Here is a 25,592-nt window from a genome sequence, read left to right as displayed (position 1 = left end):
TATCCCAAGAGACTATGTTAGACATCCTCTTGAACTTCTAAGCCTACATCTGAGACTGATCAACCTTATTTCCTAAGTACCCCAGGGTCTCCCTTCTTTCCTTTGTTCCCTCCTTCCTTCCTTTGTTTTTGTTTTTCAAGACAGGGTTTCTCTGTAGCTTTGGAGCCTGTTCTAGAACTAGCTCTTGTAGATCAGGTTGGCCTCGAACTCAAAGAGATCTGCCTGCCTCTGTCTCCCGAGTGCTGGGATTAAAGGCGTGCGCCACCACCGCCCGGCTCCCAGGGTCTTTCTTTTGCCTTCTGTCAGCAATCTCATTCCTTCCCCTTACTGCCGCTCCTGTCACGGCCTCCTCCCCACCACTACCTGTAACCCTCTGGTCTTGCCCAGTTAGGGCCATGTGTGTGCCCACTCTGGGCCCAGCAGAGGGTTTGGAAAGCAGAGGCGAATCAACCAGGCACTCTCTTGTCAGTTGATGTCTTGTTCTAGCTCCCCCGATGCAGAGGGTGTGGGTGGCATTTTCTCAGTAATCGATAGGACACCAAGCAAACATTGTTCTAAGAAGAAGGAGGCCTGGCAGTGCGGGCACATCCTGGCCACTTGGGAGGCTGAAGGTAGAAGGATTGCATGTTCAAGGTCAGCCTAGGTTACAGAGTGCCAATGCCAACTTGAGCAATTTAGCCAGACTGTCTCAAAACAAAAATAAACAAGGGATTGGGGATGGAGCTTAGGTCATCTCGCGTGCGCTAAGCTCCATGCTACACTTTCTAGCACTGGGTAACAGTAAATTAATGAAAAGGATCAGGAAGCTGCGGACGCCCAAGATGGGAAAGCCGCAGGATGGAGGAGAGGACTTCTTATCAACGTGGGGACCATCTGCTCACATCGCATCTATGGTCAGCCAAGAAGCAGAGAAATGCCAGTCGTGGAGGCGCACGCCTTTAATCCCAGCTCTTGAGAAGCAGAGGCAGGGGATCTTCGTGAGTTTGAGGCCAGCCTGGTCTACAAAGTGAGTTCTAGGACAACCAGGAATGTTACACAGAAAAATCCTGTCTTGAAATAAAAAAAAAAAAAAGATGGGAAAGCCATGGGAGGACGAGAGGCCTTCCCAAACTTGGGGTCCATCTGGTCATAGTCGGTCAGGAAACAAAGCAATGCCAGGCAGTGGAGGTACACACCTTTCATTCCAGCATTTGGGAGGCAGAGGCAGTTGGATCTCTGAGTTCAAGGCTAGCCTGGTCTACACAGAGAAAAAACCAAGCCAAGAACAACAAAAAGAAGCTGAGAGACAAGGCTGCTGGCACTAAGCTCGCAGTCTCTATCCCCCAGACCTGGGAAAGGTGCAGCCCACACTTAGGGAGGTCCTTCCCACCTCAGCTTGACCAATGTACTCCTCACAGCCAAGCTCAGAGGTTGTGTCTTTGGTGAATCTAGATGCAGCTGAGTTGAAAATCTGTAAGGATCATAAACATCAAATACCATCTTTTCCCCCAGCAGCTCCCTCGGGGGTGTTCAAAATTTCCACAGACTGGATTCCCATGTCTTCCAAACAAGGTCCCATAAAGCACAAAGCTGACTTTTGGGGCTGGGGAGCTGGCTCAACAGGCAGAGGATTGCCACCAAACCCTGAGTTTTGGCTCCAGTTGTACATGGTGTAAGGACAAACCAACTTCTGCAAGTTGTCCTCCATGCACATGATAAATACAGAAAGGTAGGAGACTGGAGAGATGGCTCAGCGGTTAAGAGTGCTTGCTTCTGGTGCAGAGGATTGGAGTTCGATTCCCAGGACCCACTTCATTTGGGTCACAGCCTCCAGTAACTCCATCTCCAGGGGACCTACACTTTGGACTTCAGGCATCTGTACTGCACGTTTCCCTACACGGGAGCGCGCGCGCGCGCACACACACACACACACGATTAAAATTGAATAAATGTTTTAAAATATTAAAATGGAATATAATAATAATAAAAAGAAAGCTGGAGTTTGAAGATGTGAGGATGGACTCAGGGTGAAGAGCCTGGACATGCTGGAGTGTCCCCATCTTGGGGTGTGGTGGGGAAGGGAGGGAGACAGGGCAGGAAGATGATTCCTAGAGACACAGAGTCCTGGGTGGTAAGGAGGATTCAGGATTGGCAGGCTTCTCAGAGGTGCACAGGGGTAAGAGCCAACAACAAGTAGACTGAGGGTGGGTGGGTGCTACCTGGTCCTGTCCCCAAGCGTCCCCTGTGGCTGGCTTAGCTGACAACCGCTGACAGAGGCGGTTCAATCTAGTCCAAGCTGTCTTCTGCTGGCTGGAAAAAGAGATGGGGTGGAGGGGACACCGGGAGACGGGAGACGCTAACAGGAGAGAGGGGACCTCCCAGCCAAGCGATTGGCAGCGTGCTCCTGAGTCGTCCCCCCACCCCACCCCGCTCCCCATATCCCGCCCCAGCCCCGCCCCCGCCACCATCTGCTCGGGATTTGCTAACCCGAGACTCCAGGCTAGGGGCTCCGGAGGCAGCCGATCCGGTCTGCTAAGGGCCCTGGTGCTGCCAGAGGATCCGACGCCCTTCCAACCTGCTGCGCCTTCTGTAGCGGCTGCCTGCGTTCCCGCGTTCCAGCCCCGGGTCGGGTGCTGATGGAACCGCGGTGATGTTCACTCTGGCCAGGCTGCTGGATTTCCAGAAAACCAAATACGCAAGGTGAGCAGCGGAGCTGGGGGCGGGGGTGGGATGGGGTAGACAAGGGTCAGGGCTCTGAGGCCCCTTTTTCCTGTCCCCACTGCTTGGGGAACTGGGCTTGATGCCCGGGGCTAGAACAACCTAGGAACCAGGCACTATCGTCTTCATAATGGAGTGGAAATTGTTATCCCGCTTTTGCGCGCGGCGCCCCGGCTTCTCCGCGTTTCCTTTCTCCCTTAGGCGAGGCGCTTCATCGGTCCAGAGCAGTTTCCACATTTGCGACCCTGTGAACAACGAGAGTCCCCACCATTAGGGACCACGGGAGGTTAACAGGAGATGATCCTTAGAAAGCACTTTACGATGCCAGCAGGGCGTGGGAACTGCTCCATCCCTACGGGGCTCCGTGGGTAACATTTAAAAAGGGTTTTGCACGCACCTGGTGTCTACTCTCAAGGCAAGGCAGAGGAATAGATAGGTCCCCTTTTGAGGCGGAGAAACTGAGGGTCAGAATTCAGGAGGAGATGATTATCCCAATCTCTGGGGTTCAAGATGAGCCCTGGTTTCTTTTTCTGTTTTGTTTTGTTTGAGACAAGTCTTACTATGATAGCCCTGGCTGGCCTGGAGTCCTCTTTGTAGACCAGGCTGCCCTTTGACCTCACAGAGATCTGTCAGGCTCTGGAGTGCTGGTCATTCCTTATCGTTTTTGGTTTTGTTTTTCGAGACAGGGTTTCTCTGTGTTGCTTTGGAGCCAGTTCTAGAACTAGCTCTTGTAGACTAGGCTGGCCTCGAACTCACAGAGATCCGATTGCTCCTGCCTCCTGAGTGCTGAGATTAAAGATGTACGCCACCACTGCCTGACTCCTTATCGTTTTTTTTTTTTTTTTTTTTTTTTTTTTTTGAGACAGTCTTGCTATGTACACCAGACTGGCCTTGATCTAAATGTGTAGCCAGGCTTATGTTGAACTTAATTGTCCAGTCTCAGCATCCTGAATGCTGAAATTAGGGCTGGGAGTCCACACACCACATAAGAGTATATATTAATGAATACTGTGTATACATGATTTCAGGATGTAGTCCATTTGAACACATTATTTGTGAGATATTTTGCACTCTTTGTAGAAATCTGAAGTCTTTAATATCTAGTGTGCATTCTGATTTGATTTGACTGCCTTGGAAGATTGTTATTATATCTATTATTTTTTTATTATGTGTGGGCTCTGTGTGCCACAGCACACTTGTGGAGGTCAGGCAGCATCGTGGAATTGGTTCTCTCCTTCCAACTTTATGTGAGTTCCAGGGATTGAACTCAGGTCTCTATCTAGGCTTCTCCTTAAACTGCTGAGCCACCTTGTCATTCCCTTCGTGCCCCCCACCCCCATAACCCAGGCTTCCCTGAAACTCACTATGTGTCTGGGGTCAGCCTGGCACAAGTGGCAATCCCTCTGCCTCAGCCTCCTGACAGTTGCTATTACAAGTGTGTGCCAGCATTCCTGGTGGCTTCTGTGGTGGCTGGAGAGGTGGGCCTTTGAGAAGGGATTAGGTCTTAAGAGATAGAATTGTTTCACTTGAGTGAGAGCTCTCTCTCAGAGACTGGAGGAGCTCTCCCCAGAGCTGGTTGTTACAGTCCCCCGGGCTTGCCCCTTCTGCACTCACCTGCAGATTTACCACCCCTGAACTGAAGCTAGCAAATGAACTTGGATGTTCCAGTCTCCAGAGCCTCTACTCTCTATATCCTAAGATGGCTTCTAGCTCACAGCTGAGGACCACCTCAGCTGTCCTGTGGCGCCGAGTGCTGGGTGAGGTAAAACACCCAGTTTACGCAATGCTGGAGACGAAGATCAGTGCCTTGTGCACGGTGGACAAGCACCCTGAGCTGTTCCTCTAGCCCAAGAACCTCTAATCCTTTCAGCTAGCCGGTCTCAGGTATTCCGTTACGGCAACAGAAAACAGACCCAGGGGCTGGGAAGAGAGCTCAGTTGATGAGGTGCTTGCCCCTCAAGACTGAGGGCCTGTGTCTGAACCCCAACACTCGAGCTAGAAAACCAGATGTGGTGATGCCCTTGAAATCCCTGTGCCAGGGAGGTGGAGACAAGTGGCCCCCTGGAGCTTGCCAACGGTCCAGCATCTAATCAGATAGGCTCTAGGTCCCAGAGAGAGACCTCTGACTCCAAAACAAGGTGGGAGGCTCTGGAGGAAGGACTGACCCTCTGGCCTCCACACAAACACGTGTGTGTATACTACCTTCCACGAATATGCATCCATCCCTCCCCCGCAAAGGTCGGGAAGGCACAGTGGGTGTTTCTTAGTTCTACTAACATTATCTTCTTCTTTTTAAAATTTTGGATATCTGGAGATGCTAGAAAAAGAAGTTTGGGTTCTTTTTATCTTATTATAATCTTTAAATTACATTTGTGTGTGTGTGGGGTGTGTGCCATGGCATTCACGTTGGGGGGTGTCTCAGAACAGTGTGAGGATGTTCTCTTCTTCCACCACGTGAGTTACAGAGATTAAACTGGGATTATCAGGCTTGGCAGCAGCGCCTTTACCCACTGGGCCATCTTGGTGGCACCTGCTTTGGAGTCCCAGCTGTCTAATAGAGAAGACAGATGAAGCTTCATTTCTTTGGCGATTTTTCAGTTTTATGGTCTGTATGGAGATGATAAAACCTATCTTTCTTTTGATATACAATTTTTAATTTGTTACACAGCAGGATGTATCCTGAAACCTAGTTCTTGGGGTTTTTCGTTGTTTGTTTTGTTTTTGAGACAAGGTCTTTCTCTGTAGACCGGGCTGGCCTTGGGCTTTCGAAGATCTGCCTGCATCTGTCTCCCCAATGCTGGGATGAGGGTCTTGCACCACCGTGCTCTGAGGGCACACTTGTTCTCACTGTGACCAATAAGCCCTTCTCCCCAGACTGAGTCAGCTTTGGGTCCTCTCACACGGGGCACAGGGGCATCTACAGAAGTCTGTATCATGTGGCCATGGCTAAGGCTCCTTCTGCAGCAATGTCTCAGTTCAGTCAAGGCCACGGGAGGCTGCAGGTTTCTGTTTTGCCTGGTGGTCATTAGATAACATGAACCAGCGATGGGCTGTGGCATCTTACTCACACTTTGAACTGGTTTGCCCTCTTTTTAAAGCTCCAAGCTTGCTGGGTTCCAGACTCACATGTGCATGCACGCATGTTTGTTAAGCAAAGGAAGGGCAATGCAGCTAGCCTTTGGGAATCCACCCGTAGCCAAGCTTGCACCGAAGCAGGGCCTTGAGCAATCAACCCCCTTTCTTCTGAGTTTGATCCACAAGACTCACATGATGGGAGAAGAGAATTGACTCTCTGACCTCCCCACAGGCATAGTGCTACATGTACCCCTCGGCCCCCACCTCACACAGATAACTGTAATAAAAAAAAAAAACCCCAACTAACCAACAAGTCAGCTTGACCTGCTGCTTTCCTTGTTTGTAGTAATTTCTTGCAGATTCAGGAGGCTGAGGGAGGAGAATTGTTAGTTTAAGATAGCCTGGGATCAATTATGAGTCCCTCTGTCAAAACGAAGCAGGAACAACACCAACAAAGAAAAACCAAACCAAAACACAAACAGCCCAGCTTATTTCCAAGCCCATTTAATAGCTGTCTGAAAGCCCATATCATGGTCGCATGATGGTTCCTTTCATTTTCTTGCACATGTGGGTTTGGAACATTCCACTCCTGAAATGGCACTTGGGACACATCTGTGCAACTGTGTTCCGGGGACGGTTCATCTGTGGCCTGTATTACCCATTGTCGGCTCTGGGCACGGGCAGGCAGGTCCTGTGGTTCCCAAGTTCCAGGTCATATAACAAGCTACCCAGTGTGCAGTGACCGGGTCAAATGGCCCCACAGTGGAGTTCTTGCAAGGGACTTGGATTTCCTCCTGAGGTCACACAGAGACAAAGATAGGGTTCCAGTTTGTCCCACAGAGGGGTCCATGGGAAGGCTTGGAGCTGGTGCTTAACTCCGTCCTCGCTGAGTTTTTCTGCCTGTCAGTAGGACTACTAGATGAGGTTGGTAGCGTCTTTGTGGCCCTGCTCAGGACTCCTAAGATGTGGGCAGGGTGGGGGCAAGCGGATTACTGGGTGGAGTACTTGCCTAGCACGCATGAAGCCTTGGGTTCCATCTGCAGCCCTGCATATACTGAATTTTATGGCTTATGCCTGCAATCCTAGCACTTGAGAGGTGGAGGCAGGTGAATCAGAAGTTCAATGCCATTGTTGGCTACTATATATTGAGTTTGAGGCCTGCGTGGATTACATCAGACTCTATCTCAACAAACCAACCAACCAACCAACCAACCAACCAACCAACCTGGAAAGACTCATATTCCAGTCAGAATTGTGGTGTTGTGAAAAGCTGTAAGTTCTAGAAGTAGTTTCCGGCTGGAAGATGATAGGTGTGATATCTGTGGTGTTTGAGATGAAGACAGGTGTTACCAGGTATTGGTTGTTATACTTTTGTGTGTGTGTTTTTATAGAACTGGTCACTGAATCTAGGGGCCTTGTACCTGCTGAGCAAGCATTCTATATATCTTCAGCCTCTTTTATTTTCATTTCATTTTGTGGTTCTGGGGACATACCATAGCATTGTTTATGGCCAGAGGTGCTTTACCCCACGGCCACATGCTTACCTTTCTGGTGTGTGCATTCCTGGGGCTAGGGGAGGGGTGTCAGTGGACAGGTGCACGTGTGCACATCCCAAGTGTAAAGGTCAGGGGACAACCTCTGGTGTTGGTCCTCAGGGGAGACAGGGTCTGAGGTTTTGCCATGTAGACCAGGCTAGTCCGGTCCTCAAACTTCCGGGGATCCAGTGATCTCTGCATCTCATCTCATTGTCCCCACTCCTGACTTTTCATGTGGGGTCTGGGGATCTGAACTCAGGTCCTCACACTTGTAAGGCAAGCACTTTACCGACTGAGCCCTCCCTCCAGCTCTTTGTGACTTGAGTCTTGAGGCAGGGTCTGCCTAAGTTGGCCAGGCTGATCCAGAACTCAGTCTGTGGCCCAGGTAGGTCTTAAACATTCAGCGCTTCTGTCTCAGCCTCTAGAGTGGCTGGTGGGGTAGACCCGGGTCCCTGGGCTCTGCTAAAGTGGTGGTTATTTATGCTGCTGTTGCTTGCATTTTTTCTATTTTCAGAGCAGTTTGGACGTAGTTTGTAGAAAGTTACTCTGTCAAGGTCTGAGAAGTTCTTTCTTCTTGGCAGGCCTGTGGGGCTTCAGCTGGTTTCTGTGTGTATGGAGAGTGGGAGACGGGAGGTGGAGGTCATTTGCTTGTTTTCCTGTGTTATGGCAGATGGCCCTGCACAGGGTTTCTTGGGATCCAGATGAGAGGCTCGCTATCCATCACTTGTTGACTTCCCCCCCTCTGCCCCCCCATCTCATCTTGCTAGTCGGCCTGCTGCTGGGCACATTGTCTTCCTCTTTGTGGGTGTGTATACTTGCTTGTGTGTACGTGTGAACACATGCACACATGTGGAGGCCAGAGAGTTTTGGATCCTTGCCTTTCGCCTTGTTTGAGACTTGTTTGCCACTGAGAACACTAGCTGCTCCCAGGCTTCTGCAGGGTCTGCTGTCTTGGCCTCCCATCTTGCTATAGGATTGCTGGTATTCCAGGTGTGCCTTGCTGCACCCAGCTTTAGGTGGACTCCAGGGTCTGAACCTAGGTCCGCATGCTTACAAGGCAGGCGCTTTGCCCACTGAGCAATCTCCCCAGCCCTTGTATATTTTTGAAATCCCCATTTGGTTTGCTTAAGCTGCTGCTTCGGTTTTCTGCTTCCCCCGCACATCACACCCACGCCAACCAAAGACAATGGAGTGCCAACCACAGGAAGAATAGTCTCCATAGCAGAGCACGTGCCCCATGAGACACAGGGGCTCCGAAACAGGCTTGGAGCTGCCCTTGCGACCGGTGCTTGGGTGGGAACTAGCGAGGCCCTCAGAACATGCAGTCTGCAGGTCACCTGCTTCATGAATTCACACTGCCTGGCATCTCCTGCTCTCTCTTGCCTTCATTCACTTCTTGGCATCTGTAGGTCACCCCTTCATTCACTCTTTTACTGGCCAGACATTGTAGGGTGCAGCAAGTATACAAATGGGGAACCACATACTGTATTCCCTGTTATTTTATTTTTTGAGACAGCATCTTGCTCTATAGCCCAGGCTGACCTGGATAGCTCCATCTACTTGCTTCAGCCCCCTGAGTAGCTGGGATGACATCTCTCCACACCCATGCCCTGTTAATTAACTTTTGTTCTTGATGTCACTGCGCCAAAATTATTCTGCTATTTATATAAACAATTTTCTCTTATATTTGAATTGTTAACAGCCCCAACCTTGAAACTCTGCTGTCAGATAAAGTAACACGAACCACCTGTGACTACTTTATCTTAACTAGAAACCATTGACTTAACTAAAATGTGGAAGGCTGCATCTCAGCTACCTTGGCCACAGTTTCAGGGCACAGAATGTCTGTGGCGGGTGGATTCTCTTGTGCATAGAAGAAATCTGGAACGTTCCAGTCTCTGCAGACACTTCTCTTGGAGAGCAAGAGCATTAAAATGTACATGAAACTTGTGATTTGTACCTGGAAGTCTGAGGCAGGAGGATTGCCCATTGGAGGTCAGCTTGGGCTGCACAGTGAGACTGAAAAGGGGAAAGTATGGGCCTCATGCATATTAGTCACGCGCTCTACCAATGAGCTCTATTTCCAAGGCAGTATTGAAAGTATTTAAATAAAGATAGGGTTTTTTTTTCTTTGATAATATGATTGGATCTTGGGAAATGGAACAACTCTCCACAGAGTTCTGTGTCTTTTTAGTTGCTGGTGTGAAGAATGGGGAGTGGTTCTTTGATACCTGTAGTAGATCAGAAGTGATCTATGAGGACTGTGGTGTTCGCAGACTCTGTGTGCTCTCACAGAGGGAAGGGATGGGCTGAGAGAACAAGAGGAGGGTCCCCTTGCCCTGGAGTCTTGGAACATGATACCTTCTCAGGCAGGAGCCTGGGGCACTTGTGGCACCCAGGGTATGAGTCTGTCACAGAAGTCAGTCTGCCTTCTTTTCAGTGTGTTTGTGTGTGTGTGTGTGTGTGTGTGTGTGCAGGTGCACGTGCAAGCATGTGATGAGAGATCAATGTTGTGTCCTCCATCATTCTCCATCTTCTTGTGTGTGTGTGTGTGTGTGTGTGTGTGTGTGTGTGTGCAGGTGCACGTGCAAGCATGTGATGAGAGATCAATGTTGTGTCCTCCATCATTCTCCATCCTTTTTTTGTTTGACAAAGTTTCTCTGTCTAACAGCCCTAGCTGTCCTGTAATTTACTCTTGTAGACCAGGCTGACCTCAAACTCAAAGAGATCTGCTTGGCTCTGCCTCCTGAGTGCTGGGATTAAAGGTGTGTACCACCACCGCCTGGCTCCACTTGACTTTTTAGACAGGGTCTCTCACTATTTTTACTACACTGACTGACCCAGTGAACCCCAGGATCTGCCTGTTTCTTCCTCCCTCTAGTACTGGGATTGCAGGCACGTGTGACTTTGAACAACTTTCTATGTGGTGGCTGGGGATTTGAACTCAGGTTCTCATGCTTGCACAGTCAACAGTTTACCCACTGAGTCATTACCACAGCCCCCCACTCCAAATGGGCCATCTTAACAATTTTAAGAAGTATGTGTGTGCGCATGCATGCGTGTGTGTGAGAGGGAGAAAGAGAGAGCGAGTGCAGGAGAGCATGTGGTTCTCTCCACCATGCTTCTCGTGTCACTGTGCTGAGCATGCAGCTTGTGTGGTCTCATGTATCCCAGGCTAGCCTCAAATTCATTATATAGCTGAAGATGATTTTGATCCGATCCTCCTGCCTTCTCACTTCTTCCCCTGAGTTCCCTGAGTTCTGAGAATTCTTTAAAAAAAAGAAAAACTGGGTATGGAAGTTAGGCAGTGGTGGCGCATGCCGTTAATTCTAGCACTCGGGAGGCAGAGGCAGGTGGATCGCAGTGAGTTTGAGGTCAGCCTGGTCTACAAAGTGAGTTCCAGTACAGTCAAGGCTACACAGAGAATCTGTCTCAAAAAAACCAACCAACCAACCAAACAACCAACCAACCAACCAAACAACCAAACAAACAAACAAACAAAGAACACCTGGGTGTGGAAACCAAGACTTTCCACATACTGGGCAAACTACTCCTGTTTAAACTTAAATCACTTCAAAAATAAAAAAAAAAATCTGTTGGTCTGTCTGTCTGTCTCTTTGTGTGTGTGTGTGCGCGCACACACACGTGTGTGTATGTGCAGGCACAGAAGACATAAGCAAGGGCATCTTTTGGGAGGGTCTCTCTTATTTCTGCCATGCTTCATACTCTAGGCTAACTGGCTTGTCTGCTTCTCGGCAATCCTCCTGTCTCTGCTAGTGCTTCTTCTTAAGGCTAGACTGGCCTAACTCACTCTGTAGACCAGGCTAGTCTGGGACTCAGAAATCCGCCTGCCTCTGCCTCCCCCAAGTGCTGGGATTAAAGGTGTGTGCTACCACCACCCGGCTTACATGTGGCTTTTTATGTGGTCTTCAGGGTTGTATGGCCAGTGCTTTTGCCTGTTGAGCTATCTTACCAGCCACTCACTTAAAAAAAAAAGATTTATTTATTTTTATGTATACTATGTTCTGTCTACATGTACACCTGCATGCCAGAAAGAGGGCACCGGATTCCACAGATGGTTGTGAGTCACCATATAATTGCTGAGCTCAGGACTTCTGGAAAAGCAGCCAGTGCTTCTAACCTCTGAACTATCTCTCCAGCCCCCACTCACTTTTTAAAACACAGGTTTTTACTAAGTTTCCTAGGTTCACTCTGCAGCCCAGGCTGTCTTTGAACTCATTCTGTAGTCAGGCAGGCCTTAAATCGTGATCCTCCTGCCTCATCCTTCCAAGTGGCTGACTTGACAGACATGCATCACCAGGCCCAGTTAGACCTGAAGCACTGCAGACACCAAATGCATGGGTTCCCCACACATCATGGGTCCTCATTATAATTCATTTCTTTTTCCCCTTCCTCTATAGCTCTCCGCCTCAGCTGATGCATGTGTCTCCATATGCATGCATGCGTGTGGGAGTGCTTGTGTGGTGCGTGTAATGTGTGCGTGTATATTTGCATGTGCATGTTGGGGGTGGCATGAGTGTCATGGCACATGTGTGGTGGGAGGATGACTTCACATATTGACCCTCACCTTCCATGTTGTTTGGGGCAGGGTCTCTCGTTCTCTGCTGTGTACTCTAGACTGCCCTACCCGAGAGCTTCCGGGGATCTCCCATCTCCACCTCTCATCTCACCGTAGGAGCGCTGGGATTACAGATGTATGTATCACTGCATCCAGCTTTGAGTCAGTCTTTACGTGAGTGCTGGGGATCCGAATTCAACCCTCATGCTTGCATAGCAAGCGCTTGCCCCACTGAGCCACCTCTCAGCCCTCCTTGATTCGTTTATAACAGCAACCCCCAAGCCTTAGCTTGGACCCCAAAGGTTAAAAACTGGGTCCCATAGACTGTGCCTATTTTGGTTGTTGATCTTAAGTAACTGGTCCCTAAATTACCCACACACTGGTACATGTGGCTACAGATTTGGGTCTCCCAGAAAAGGGGACCACTTGACTAATATTTAGTATGTTTATATTGTGTGTGTATGTGTGCACACGCGCGTGTGTGTACACATAAGTGCTGTGGCCTTCACGTGGAGATCAAAGGATAACTCTCAGGAATCCGTTCTTCCTCCTGCAGGATCCAGGGATCAAACTCAGGTCGTCAGGCTTGGCAGCTGGGATGGGTTCCTAAGTCAGGGAACACTGCCCCTGTGGAGTCAAGGAAGCCCCTTTCTGTCCACTGTATCTCAGATCCATCCTCAGCCCAGACTGCCATGTTCTCAGGCTGAGGGTCTGACCTCTGTAGCCCTGGGATCGGAGGACAGATTCCGCCAGGCACCATGGGGCAAGAGGACAAGTGGGAGGTCAGGGCCCATGGGGATTCTGCAGTCTGGAGGTTAATAATTACCAGCGATTGCTCCTTCAATTGGACGTCTGTAGCTAGTATTGGTGCAAGAGAGGGAGCGGGGAGAGGTTGTGTCATGTTGTGAGTTGTCTGACCCACAGGGGGCAGCACTAAGAAGACGTCCACGGGAGGCTGGAGAGATGGCTCAGTGGTTAAGAGTGCATATTGCTCTTGCAGAGAACCTGAGCTCAGTTCCCAGCACCCATGTAAGGCAGCCCATAATTCCAGCTGCAGGGGATCTGATGCCCTCTTCTGGGTTCTGGGGACACCTGTACTCACGTCCATTCGTCCCCAAATATATATATAATTTGATAATGATGATGATGACATTCATGGGACTAATAAGATGCCTCAGCAGGTAAAGGCTCTTACTGCCAAACCTAATGACCCGGGTTCAATCTCTGGTATCCACGTGGTGGAAGTCGATAGCTAACTCCTGCAAGTTGTCCTCTGACTTTTACATACATGCCAATGCACACATGCACCCCTCCACAAATAAATAAGTAAATAGATGTAATAAAATATTTTTAAAGCCAGGAGGTGGTGGTACATGCCTTTGATCCCAACACTCCTGAAGCAGAAGCAGGAGGATCTCTGAGTTTGAGGCCAGCCTGGTCCGTCCACAGAGTGAGTTCTGTAACAATCAGGGCTAAACAAAGAAACCCTGTCTCAAAAGCCCAAAAACAAACAAACAAACAAGCACATTTATGGGGTTGGGAAATGGTTCACTGGTACAGTGCTGGGTGTGTATGATAACCTGAGTTCAGATCCCTAGCCGTCATGTAAAAACCAGGTGTGACACATCTGTAATTCCCATACTGGGGTCGGGGCAGAGACAGAGACAGGAGGTTTCTGGGAGCTTGCTGGGCAGCCAGTGTTGCTGAAACAGAGAGCTGCGGGTCCAGTGAGAGACCTTGCCTCAAAAAATAAGATGGAGATTGATGGAGGGAGACACGTGATGCCTCTAAGCGCCACAGCACACATGCGGGAGCACCCATAAATGAACATGGACACGTGCACACACCACACATTTGGACAGCTTACAGTCCACCATTGAAGAACCCAAAGCAGAGACAGCCACAGAGACAGTGCTTACAGTCAGCTTCCCTACGCAGTCCATTCTTCCCTTGGCAAAGGGGTGGCTCCGCCCACACTGATCCTCTTCCATCAACTTGCATTAAGAAAATGCCTCAGAGACAAGGCCACCTTCTAATCTGACGGGAGCAGTTCCTCATCCCCTCTTCCCAAGTGTCTCTAGCTTCTGTCAAGTGGACAAAAACTACGCTGAAAAGTTGGTAAAGTGCTCACCACGATAGCTTGAGGGACTGAGTTTAGTCTCTAGTGCCCGCATACAAATCTGGACATGGCAGCGTGTGTTTATAACCCGAGTTGACATGGTGGAGGCAGGCGGATCCCTGGAGTTCCCTGGCTAGCCACACTAGCCTACTCAGGAGGACCCCAGTCAGTGGGAGGTCCTGGCTCAAAAATCAAAATGGACAGCTCCTGAGAAGCAAGACCGAGGATTCACATCTGGCATACACACGTGTGTCTTCACACTCAAGTGCATCCACACACGGTAACTCACACACAGTAACACACACACACACACACACACACACACACACACACACACACACACACCATTAACCATTTTCCTGAGAAGCAAGACTGAGGATTCACATGTGGCATCACACGTGTGTCTGCACACTCAAGTGCACCCACACACAGTAACTCTCTCTCTCTCTCTCTCTCTCTCTCTCTCTCATACACACACACACCATTCACCATTTTCTTTGTGAACAATTAGGTTTACCAATTATAAATCTAAATTTTAAAATATTTATGTATTTACTTGCTTATTTATTTAATTTTGAGACAAGGGTCTCATTATGTAGTTCTGACTGTTCTGGAACTTACCACGTAGACCAGGCTGTCCTCAAACTTAGGGAGATCCACTTGCCTCTGCTGCTGTGCTGAGAGCAAAGGTGCTCACCAACAAGCCCGGTTAAGATTTATTTTTAAAATTATGTGTGTGTGTGTGTGTGTCCACATGAATGCAACATCTGCAGAAGCTGGAAGGCTGTTGGATCCCCTGGGGCTGGAGTTACAGGCAGCCATGAGTTGTTCAATCTGGGTGTTGGGAATGGAACTCGGGACCTCTGGAAGAGCACTAAGTACTCTTAACCACTGAGCCATCTCTCCAGCCCCCTTTTGTCATTGTTGAGATGGGGTCTTACACTGTAGCCCATGCTTGCCTAGAACTCAATATATGTCCCAGGCTCTCCTTCACTCACAGCCATCCTCCTGCCTCTGTCTCCTGAGAGCTGGCACTTCAGGCATGAGTCACTTCTGTACCTCATGTGTTCATGACATGAGCAATTGCTGAGTGTGCCTGGCACAGTTGAAATCTCAGCAATCTCAGAAGTGGAGGCGGGAAAGTAGTGTGTGTCAGACCAGTCTGGGCTTGGGCCAGCCAACCCAAACCAACACAGAACAAAATGATCACTTGTCCGTGCCTGTGACGGTCAGGCTCTGTCCTGGCTGCTGGGCTCCAGGGCCAAGACAATTTCCTGCCCTCCCACAGTTCGCATGAGCGTTTATTTTTGGCTAACAGAGCTGAGAAGTGGCGTGGGGTGGGTGCAGGGAGGGGTGGGTGTGGTAGAGCATGAACTCTGATGTCTTCATGGGCTACAGGGAGAGGTGAGGAAAGGTAGAAGTGGTATACAGTAGGTGCCAACTAGTGGCAGACCAGTTTAGAGGGCCGCTGGACATGCTAGTGGAGCTGTCATTTCAACACTGGTCATAGTGTGCCCTCACCTCCCTCCTTCCTGTCCTCTCTGTTTCCAAGATAGGGTCTTGTTATGTAACTCAAAATCACCTTGTAGCTCAAGCTGGCTTTCAACTCACCATGTAGCCCAGGCCGGCCTCAACTTCATGATCCTCCTGCCTCAGCTTCTGAAAGGCTGTGATGACCTACACCACCGTGCCTAGTCGTTCTCCCTCCTCCCTTGTGTGTGTGTGTGTGTGTGTGTGTGTGTGTGTGTACACATATATGGAGAGCAGAGGTGTGTGGATGTGTGTGCATGGATATGTATATGTATGCAGTGTGTGTGTATGTTTACATGTATGTGTGGGATGTGTGTGTGTATGTTTACGTGTATGTGTGGGGTGTGTGTGTGTATGGTTGTATACATGTCTGTGGAGGCCAGAGGTGAACTTGTGATGTCATTCCTCACCTTTATTTTGTAACAGACTCTCTCACTGGCTCAGAACATGCCACACAGACCAGGCTGGCTGGCCAGCGAGCCCCAAGGGTCTGCCTGTTCTCACCTCTTTGACACTGAGGACATAGGTGTACACCACCACCCTTGGCTTTTCTTTACATAGGTCCAGAGAACTGAACTCAGGGCCCTGTTTGAAAGGCAAGCACTTCGCCAATCCATCTCCCAGCCCTCTTTTTAAAAGCATTTTTTTTTTTTGGATTTTTCGAGATAGGGTTTCTCCGTAGTTTTTGGTTCCTGCCCTGGAACTAGCTCTTGTAGACCAGGCTGGCCTCGAACTCACAGAGATCCACCTGCCTCTGCCTCCCGAGTGCTGGGATTAAAGGCGTGCGCCACCACTGCCCAGCTAAAAGCATTTTTAAGTTATGCATATGTTTGTGTGTGTTCATGTGTGGGTGCTGGTGCTTATGAAGGCCAGAGGTATCAGAAGCCCTGGAGCTGGACTTACAGATGGTTGTGGACCACCTGATATGGGTGCTGAGACCCAAACACATTAACCATTGAGCAAGCCAACCCCATTTGATTGACTGATTGATTGATTGACTGATTGATTTTTGGGAAAGGTTTCTCTGTGTAGCCCTGGCTGTCCTGGAACTTGATTTGTAGACCAGGCTAGCCTCAAACTCACAGAGATCTGCCTGTCTCTGCCTCCCGATGCTGGGATTAAATGTGTGTCTCTACCACCCAGCCTTGTTTTTATCTTTTGAAGACGTGACTGTAGCCCAAGTTGTCTTGAACTCACTTTTAAGCCAGGGTGGTCTTGACTCTTTGTTTTCTGAGACAGGTCACTGGCCTCATGTGTTTGGACAGGATGTCATGGTGGTTGGAGCATGTGGAGGAGAGCTGGTCACAGGAAGCAGAGAGAGATAGGAAGTGGCCAGGAATAATATCCTCTGAAGGACCCACTCCCAGTGACCTACTTTTCCCCAGATATATCCCACCTCCAAAACTGTCCATCATCTCTCAGAATAGCAGGCCATCTGGAGACAACACATGCAACACATGAGCTTGTGGGGACAAATCATATTCAATTCATAACGGAGTTTGTATAATGCAATATTATCTTTAAATTGTCTCAGGCTGTTAGGGCAGTTATTCCAAAATGCCAAAGATTGAACAACTAATGAACATCTGTTTCTAGAATTTCTTCCCTGGGGAAATGGGAGTAGTGCCCACCCCTCCTTTTAAGGTCCCAGTGACAAGCCAAAGTCTGAATCCATGGGTTCTCTCTGGAGAAATCTATGAGTTTATTGGGATTGCTTACGGTACATGGCTAAGGTTGCTTACAGGAATGTGGGGTACCCCAAAGCGCCCACATCAGACAATCTTTGCCAGCACGGATGGTGGCTTTTCCTTGCCTGTACAGATAGAGTCCCTTCAGTTAACCTCCCAGCAGGTGTACCCCAGCAGCTCTGGGACACAGAAGCCACTTGTAATTAGGAAAGAATGGCATCCGAATGACAACGAGGAGCAGCTGGAAGCTCAGGTGACTGTCCGATGATCCGTGGATAAGGGGATGCCAATCATGGTGGGCCGGTGCAGCAGGCACAGCTCAGCTGATGAAGGTAGTGGCTGTTTGCTTGGGGACCAAGTTTTACCACAGAAATTGAGGTCATAGATGGTGTCACACACTTGTAACATCAGCACTCGGGATGTGACCCGGAGTTTGTATCATGAGGTGGATCAGGTGTTCAAGGTCATCCTTGGCTATGTAGATTCAAAACCAATTTGGGCTATGTTGGACCCTGTCTCAAACACCAAAGTGAAAATCAGCCACAATCCGAATCAATCGGAAATTGCCTCCAAGTGCCAGAAACTTTGAATTTGAGATCAGACTTCCAGCATGGTCTGTGTTTCCCAGATTTCCGATGTCCAAATAGTTCTTGTGCCCTCACATAGTGCCAAGGCTGGAGAGAAACTGGTATCCTCTGAGGAGAGCATAAATTCCATTGATGAGGTTCGCACTCCTGACTTCATTGTCTCAGAACCCTTCCTCCTGATGCAATCTTATCCAGTTTGTACCGTATGAATTTGACAAGGGGGCGTGAGCATTCGGCTCACGACGCTGGGGCTCACCAGATTTTACAGTTTGACTCAAAGGCCATCCTGCCAGCTGTCTCTTCCAGGAGGGTTGGTTGGACCCAGGGTCTTGTCTATGAGCAGGCGTTGATAGCCCAGTGGCCTCTGTTTGCTCAGAACTCTTCCTCAATGCCCCTCCCTGCAGGATATTTGAGGAGCATTCAGTTGCTTTGTAAGAGGTCTCCTCATTTGGAATTTTGGAATAATGGGGTTGTTTCTCTGGATTCCAACAAGGCTCTCTCTCTCTCTCTCTCTCTCTCTCTCTCTCTCTCTCTCTCTCTCTGTATTCATGTGTTCATGTGTGCATGAGTGTGCACCAGCCTGAGGTCAGTGTTTTGTGTCTTCCTCAGTTGCTTTCTACCTTATTTTTGAGGCAGGGTCTCTCACTGAACTTGGAGCTCACTAATTGGGTTCGACTTCCTGTCTCTATGCCCCTTTCCCCCAACCGAGCTAGGGTTACAGATACACCCTGCCTCACTCAGTTTTTTCATGGATGTTAGGAGATTCAAACTCAGATATTCATGCTTGTGTGACAAGCACTTACCATCTGAGCCATCTTTCTAGTCCATCTTTTTCAGACAGAGATTTATGAGGCCCAGTTTTTTGTTTTTTTTTTTTTTTTTTCCTGAAACTGAGGACCAAACCCAGGGCCTTGTGCTTGCTAGGCAAGCGCTCTACCACTGAGCTAAATCCCCAACCCCCCCCCCCCCGAGGTTGGTTTTGAACTCTCAATGTAATTCAGGCTGATCTTTGTTGAAATAAGAGTGGCGGGCTGCTTCCCGCCACCCGGCTAGCTTTACCCGAAATGATTACACGGACACTGTATTCTTTTAATCACTGCTTGGCCCATTTCTATCTGGCCTCTTCTAGGCTAACTCTCGCACCTGGACTAGCCCATCTCTAATAATCTGCTGTAGCCCACAAGGTGGCTTACCAGGGAGATTCTAGCCTACGTCCATTCTGGGTCGGAGCCTCATCGCATGCGTCTAGCCAGGCGAGGGGAGCATGGCGTCTCTCTGGAGCGTCTGCTCCTGAGAGGAGAGCTGTCGAGTCTGAGCTCACTTCCTCTTCCTCCCAGCATTCTGTTCTGTTTACTCCACCCACCTATGTTCTAAGCTATGAGCCCAAGCAGTTTGTTTATTACTTAACCAATGAAATCAACAGATTGATATATGACACTCCCACATCAGATCTTGACTCTGTTTCTCCTGCCTTCATTTCTGGAGTACTGGGATTATAAGTATGTGCTACTATATCCAGCTATTTATCTATCTGCCTATCTATCTATCTATCTATCTATCTATCTATCTATCTATCTATCTATCTATCTATCTATCATCTGCCTGCCTGGTCTTCTGATCTTCTGAAGTCTGGGTTTACCAGTTGAGGCTGGCCTGAACTTGGAGCTACCAGCATGCCTGGGTTTATTCTTTGTTGTGTAGCCCAGGCTGGTCTCAAACACTATTTAGCTGAGAATGGCTGCTGATACTTCTTGGTCTCCAGAGTGGTAAGATTACAGGCGGGCATCCTGACACCCAACTTCTTACTTTTAATGAATTCATATTTAATTAACTATGTGGCTGGTGGCTCCATAGCAGCGCAGATGTACCACCCGGGGCTTAATGATATTCACAATTGACATTTTTGAAAAGAGAAGTGGAGTGCATGATGCATTTCATGCACAGCTCAACAGGAGACAAGACATCGATGCTTCCAACTACGTTACATTGATTGTTGGAGATAATGGTCAGCTCTTTTTGAGTATCCTGTTGCCTAGCAACCTCACATCCACTGGTCCCTCTGGCCATTAGTTATCAAGATCAGAATCAATTCTGTCAGTCATTAGGGTGCTGCAGTTTCCTGATTACCCCTTCCAGTATTTTCTCTTAATAAAGAGGACCCTGCCTGCTTCCCCAGCTGTTACTTCCCTTATTTTTCATTGAGTATTTCTAAGTGGTTGGATCTAAGAAAAAGCCAAGACTGTATTTCGAAGAAAGATCTCAGAGGGAAACAAATTGATTCAAATGCATTTGGAGCATGGATATCCTTAGATGTAGGGATGCTACAGCTCTGTGAACCCCAGGGAGGGAGGGAGGGAGGGAAGGAAAGAGAGAGATAGAGATAGAGATAGATAGATAGATAGATAGATAGAGAGAGAGAGAGAGAGAGAGAGAGAGAGAGAGAACACAATTTGCTCCAGGATGTGTGAGGCTCCCAGGGAATCTATTTGTGGCTACCTTACTTGAGAGCCAATGCTTGGATTCTGTGGAGGGAGGGGGGTGAAATTGGACTGAAAACAAGCTGTTCCATGTATCAGAAAAAAACTGTATTATTGTGTATGTGTGTGTGTGCGTGTGTGTGTGTGTGTGTGTGTGTAGGGGTGCAGCACATACGTGTAGCAGTCAGAGGATAACTGTCCAGAGTTGGCTCTTAACTTCCATTAAAGAAGTTAGGTTTGGAGGAAGTTCTGTTACCCGCTGAGCCATCTCACTGGCCTCTGTATTTTTGTTATTTGACACAGGGTCTCACTACATAGTTTAGGCTGGCCTCAAACTAGTGATCTTCCTGCATCAGCCTCTCGAGTGCTGCGATCACAGGCATGTGTCATTGCATGTGTGTTAACTAATCTTCCTCCCTCCCTTTCTCCCTTCCTCCGTCCCTCCTTCCCTCCCTCCCTCCTTCCCTCCCTCCTTTCCTCCTTCCCTCTCACCCTCCCTCCCTCCTTCCTTCCTTCTAGACAAGATCTCAGGTATCCCAACCAGTCTCAAACTGAGGATAACCTTGAACTCCTGATCCTCCTGCCTTCGTGCTAGGGTTACAGGCATGCACCACCATGCCTGATTTTATGTAGTTGTGGTGGGCTCCAACCGTGACCCTCCAGCGTGTTTGGCAAGCACTAGCCACTTAGCCTTGTCCCTGGCCTTTTGTGTACACATCTTGTAAACCTCTCATGTGCATCTCAGGCTGACACTATAGGTTGGAGCTGTGGTTTGCGAATCTGTGCTGTGGTGTGGTGTCAGAGTTTTCTTTTGCCGGACTGAACTCTGCAGGGAGCTGGACTTGGGGTCTTCAGAGCAGAGCACAAAAGCCAACTGGGATGGACCCCTCTTTGGAACGGTGGGTGAGGCTGCTGGTGTGCACAGCCTAGGGAGCAGGACTAACTCGGGACCTAAGCCTTCCCCTGAGTGGAACTCTCCTGGGTGTACCATTAAATCAGCAGAGCTATGTTGGTGCTAGGGCACACTGCTTGCTGACTGCTAGTGTGTGTGGGGAGAGTGAACGTACTGTTCTGTGTGTACCTCTGTGTTTCTGTCTATAGAATGGTAGCACCAGATTATCCTCCCAATGGAGGAACTGCCTGTGACATGTTCCTGAAGGAGCTCAGTAGTGGGATTCCCATGCCTAGTACTGGAGCTTGAACTCAGGGTCTTCCACAGGCTAGACAAGTACCCACTGCTGATTCATGCCTCTAGCCCCTCACTGGGGGATTCCAGGCAGGTGCTCTACCACTAAACCACACCCCAGCCCCTCACTGGGGGATTCTAGGCAGCTGCTCTACCACTGAGCCACAGCCCAGCCCCTCACTGGGGGACTCTAGGCAAGTGATGTACCACTGAGCCACACCCTAGCCCCTCACTAGAGGATTCTAGGCAGGTGCTCTACCACTGAGCTGTGCCTCCTGCCCTTTTTACTTTTTATTTTTAGACAGGATCTCATTATGTTCTCCAAGCTGATCTTGAATTCTCTCTGCAGCTCAGGCAGGCCTGGAACTTGCTATCCTTCTGCCTCAGCCTCCCAAGTAGTCGGGGGTGACAGGCCTGCAGCCCTAGGCCTGGCTTGCCTGGCCATTTTGATGCCATGAGGAGTCTCAGGTGGCACAAGCCCAAGGTCTGTTTCCCAGAGACCGAGCCAGGGCACTGTGAGCCTTGTGGGAGGAGCCCTGAATATATATGAATGGACACAAAGAAACTGCCTGGGGCTCTAAAGAGAGGGAGCACTGCCTCCCAGGGCCCCACTTGTTCCTGGCTGTCCTTGGCCTCTGTGGGACCGACAGACAGAACTCCCTTTGTCCAGGAGTCTGGGCAAACCTCTTTAGTCTCTTGTCCAAGGGACTCAGGGTCGCCACTGGCAGGCACCAGCCCAGCGGGGGAGGGGCAATGACTGGAGCAACTTTCTCCTTCTCTCTGGGGACCTCTACACCCTAGTGGCAGGCTAGAGAGAGAGAGCCTATGGAAGCCAAGCCGAGGCAGGGTCTCCCAGTCCCCCTCAGCCTCCTCTCTCTATCAGTTCTGACCCCATTCGGCTTGGTCAGGCTCCCATTTTTGTCTGCGGACGCCAATCTTCCACTGTTAAAATTAATGGGAACACACCGGGTAGTACGCAGGCCACTCCGCCTCACCCACTGCTGACCGTATTTCTATGTCCAGCCCTGATTCCTTCCAGATGTGGCCTGGCAGGTCCCCGTGTAGAGCTCCCATCTTTTACTCCCCTGCTCCTGTGGATGGGCATCCAGAGGGTTCCTGACAGTGATTTTAGCCAGTGCTGAGCCCACCCAGCAGAAAAGAAAACAAACTGGGCCTTCGTTTTTTAAAGTTATTTATATCCCCTTCGTGGTGTGTGTGTGTGTAAAACACTGCCACTGGAAGTGAGACATTTTCTTTCAGAGCAATGGACCTCATACAGATAACAAAATGGAGGTCAAAGGACAACTTTTGGGGGCCAGTTCTCCCCTTCTACTGTGTGGGTCCTGGGGAATTGAATTCAGGTCATCAGGCTTGGCTTCAAGCTCCTTTATCTTTCTGACTTTTAGCCACCCCATCCCCTCCCAACATGCATATATTTTTTTTCTATCTGGTCTTGAGCACTGATTTAAAACCTGTATTTTAGTAATTAAAATGTGTCTGGCTTATTAGATTTTTTTTCTCTTTTTTTTTCTTGGTTTTTCGAGACAGGGTTTCTCTGAGTAATAGCTCTGGCTGTCCTGGAACACACTATATAGACCAGGCTGGCCTCGAATTCACAGAGTTCCTCCTGCCTCTTCTTTCTGAGTGCTGGGATTAGAACCATGCACCATCACTGCCCAGCTAGCTTCTATTTTTAAATCTCATTAAAGTGCCATGGGTGTGGCTCTGAGGTAGTTAGCGTGAGGGTCTACCCGAAGTACCACCATCAATCACTATCAATTAACCAATGAATCAATCAATCAATACAGCTGGGGTGTGGCTCAGTTGGTAGAGTGTTTGCCTAACATGTCAAAAGCCCTGGAATCCATGTCTAGCGTTGCCTTAGCCCGGTGTGGGTAGCACGTGCCCAGCATCCCATCTTGGGCAGCAGATGTGAGGATTGCTGTGATTTCAAGGCCAGCCTGGGCTATCTCTAAAAGCTAGTGTATCTCTCGTCCTCTTTTCCCAGTGTAGCCGGCAGTGAGGTCTGGCTGGCTTTTCCTCATAGTTCCTGCTTTTCCAGGTCAGCAAAGTGGCCTTGCCACTTAAAGACTGTGACTACCAGGCATGGTGGAGTACATCTGTCATCCTAGCACGGGGGAGGTAGAAGCGGGAAGCCTGAGCCTCCATGGCTAGCCTGGGCTATGTAGTGCTATCCTATTTAAAAGCAAAACATCTAGGTTGTGGTTCCACTTGTCCTTACCTTGATGAATCGACTTCTCAGATGTGTCTGTAAAGACGTTACCTCCACGGCTGGGACTAGGGAGTTTGTCATCTTGTAACGTGCTAGCTGTGCAAGCACGAGGTCCTGAGTTCCAGCACCTGAAACCAGGTTCAGAGTGTGTGTGCTATAATTCCAGTGTTGGGGAGGTGGCGAGTTCTGGGGCTCCCTAGTCAGCCAGCCTAGACTACTGGAAGAGTTTCACGATAATGAGAGACCCTGGGGGCCTGGGAGATGGCCAGAGGACAGAGGGGTTGAGGTGGTAGCACGAGAATCTGAGGTCAGAGAGCCTCAATCCAGGTAGGGCTAGTGTGTATCTGTAATCTTGGTGTTTCTGTGACAATATGGGAGGCCCAGAGAATCCCTGGAAGCCTCCAGGCCAGCTACCATGGCTAACACCATCTCAAACAATGAAGAGAACCTGCCTCAAGCAATGTGGAAGGCGAGAACCAGTGATGGAGGCTATCTACACATGTACACGCGAGCGCACGTGTGCACACACACACACACACACACACACGAATGTAATGGTTTTTTTTAAAGAAGCAGTTGAGGCATACTGTTTGCTCGGTCTTAAAGATACGATCTGCTTGGTGATGGAGAGATGGAGTCCTGGATAGTTTGGGAAGTCTCTGTGCATAGAAGAATTACAAACTGTCCAGTCAGTAGGGGCCATTCCCATAGGTTTCTCAGATGTACCTGCTCTAGTATAGTGCTCTGACTTTGCCTACACCTTGGCACTTCACCTTTAAATATGCCAACCTAGAGCCGGGCGGTGGTGGCGCACGCCTTTAATCTCAGCACTTGGGAGGTAGAAGCAGGCGGATCTCTGTGAGTTCGAGACCAACCTGGTCTACAAGAGCTAGTTCCAGGACAGGCTCCAAAACCACAGAGAAATCCTGTCTCAAAAAAGCAAAAAAAAAAAAAAAAAAAAAAAAAATGCCAACCTACCTTCTCCCATATGCCCAAAACACTCTTCTTACTCCCCAAACCAAACTTTTGTTCAATCCTGGGACCTAATACTTGTCCCTCCTCCCTTCAAATAATTCTTAAGATCAAGCTGTCATTGCGGATCTGGCTACTGTGATACAAATGTGTATTTGTGTATTCCATTTTCTATGTGGCCTTTTGAGTTGGTTTCTTTCATTTAGCGTAGCTTTTTGGGGGAGAGCTGGAGATTAAACTCAGGACCTTGTGCATGCTAGGAAGTACTCAGTGGAGTGTGCCTGCTGTCCTGGCATAGAGTTTTTAGGTTCCCCTGAGCTATAGACTATGACAATCCATAGTTCCCTTTCTTTTTATTTCATTTATTGTATTTGTATGTGGGGGTACACACCTGCCATGGAACCTGTGTGGCAGTTAGAGGACCCTTGTGGGAGTTGGTTCTCTGCATCTACCATGTGGGACCCAGGAATCAGCTCAAATCATCAGGTTTGGTAGCAAATGTTTATTTGCCCTTTGGCAGCAGCCTGCCTCTGCTGCTGAAGCAGCTACGTCATCACCTGTTGCCAGGTGTCTTCCCACATGAGCTATGCAACATGTGCACCGTTGCCAGGCACAGCTCCCTCTCTCTTTCTTGCCTCTCTTCTTCCTCTTGTCGTTTCCCTGTTTTCTCTGTTTTTCTGTCTGCCTGACTGCCTCCCTCCTGTCCCCATTCCAACACGGCTTTAACTCTTTCATTCATCCCCTTCTCCTCCCCCAACAAACCTTTCATTAACTCTGTTGCTCGTGATATGTTTGCTTAGTGGCATAATTGGGCAGGGCCTTCCGAGAGGTACCCATCTTGGCTTTCTTTCTTTCTTTCTTTCTTTTTTTCTTTCTTTCTTTCTTTCTTTTTTCTTTTCTTTTCTTTTTAATAT

General features: G+C 49.0%; 1 protein-coding gene across 2 annotated transcripts in view; it reads left to right on the top strand.

The window, feature by feature from the left end:
• The window catches only part of Mmd2 (monocyte to macrophage differentiation associated 2), a 50,633-nt gene that overhangs the window by 2,307 nt on the left and 22,734 nt on the right, over positions 1-25,592 (top strand). Inside the window, exon 1 of one of the 2 annotated variants that reach the window (XM_005367994.2) lies at positions 2,353-2,679. The exons of the other annotated variant lie outside the window; for it this stretch is intronic. Within the exon in view, the coding sequence (XP_005368051.1) occupies positions 2,630-2,679 (50 nt within the window). The 5' untranslated portion in view covers positions 2,353-2,629. Of the gene's footprint in view, positions 1-2,352; positions 2,680-25,592 lie in introns of those variants that run through there. 2 annotated transcript variants of the gene reach the window in all.

Source organism: Microtus ochrogaster, unplaced genomic scaffold, assembly GCF_000317375.1.
Source record: "Microtus ochrogaster isolate Prairie Vole_2 unplaced genomic scaffold, MicOch1.0 UNK27, whole genome shotgun sequence".
Lineage (NCBI taxonomy): Eukaryota > Metazoa > Chordata > Mammalia > Rodentia > Cricetidae > Microtus > Microtus ochrogaster.
This window is presented reverse-complemented; position numbering and strand designations above follow the sequence as displayed.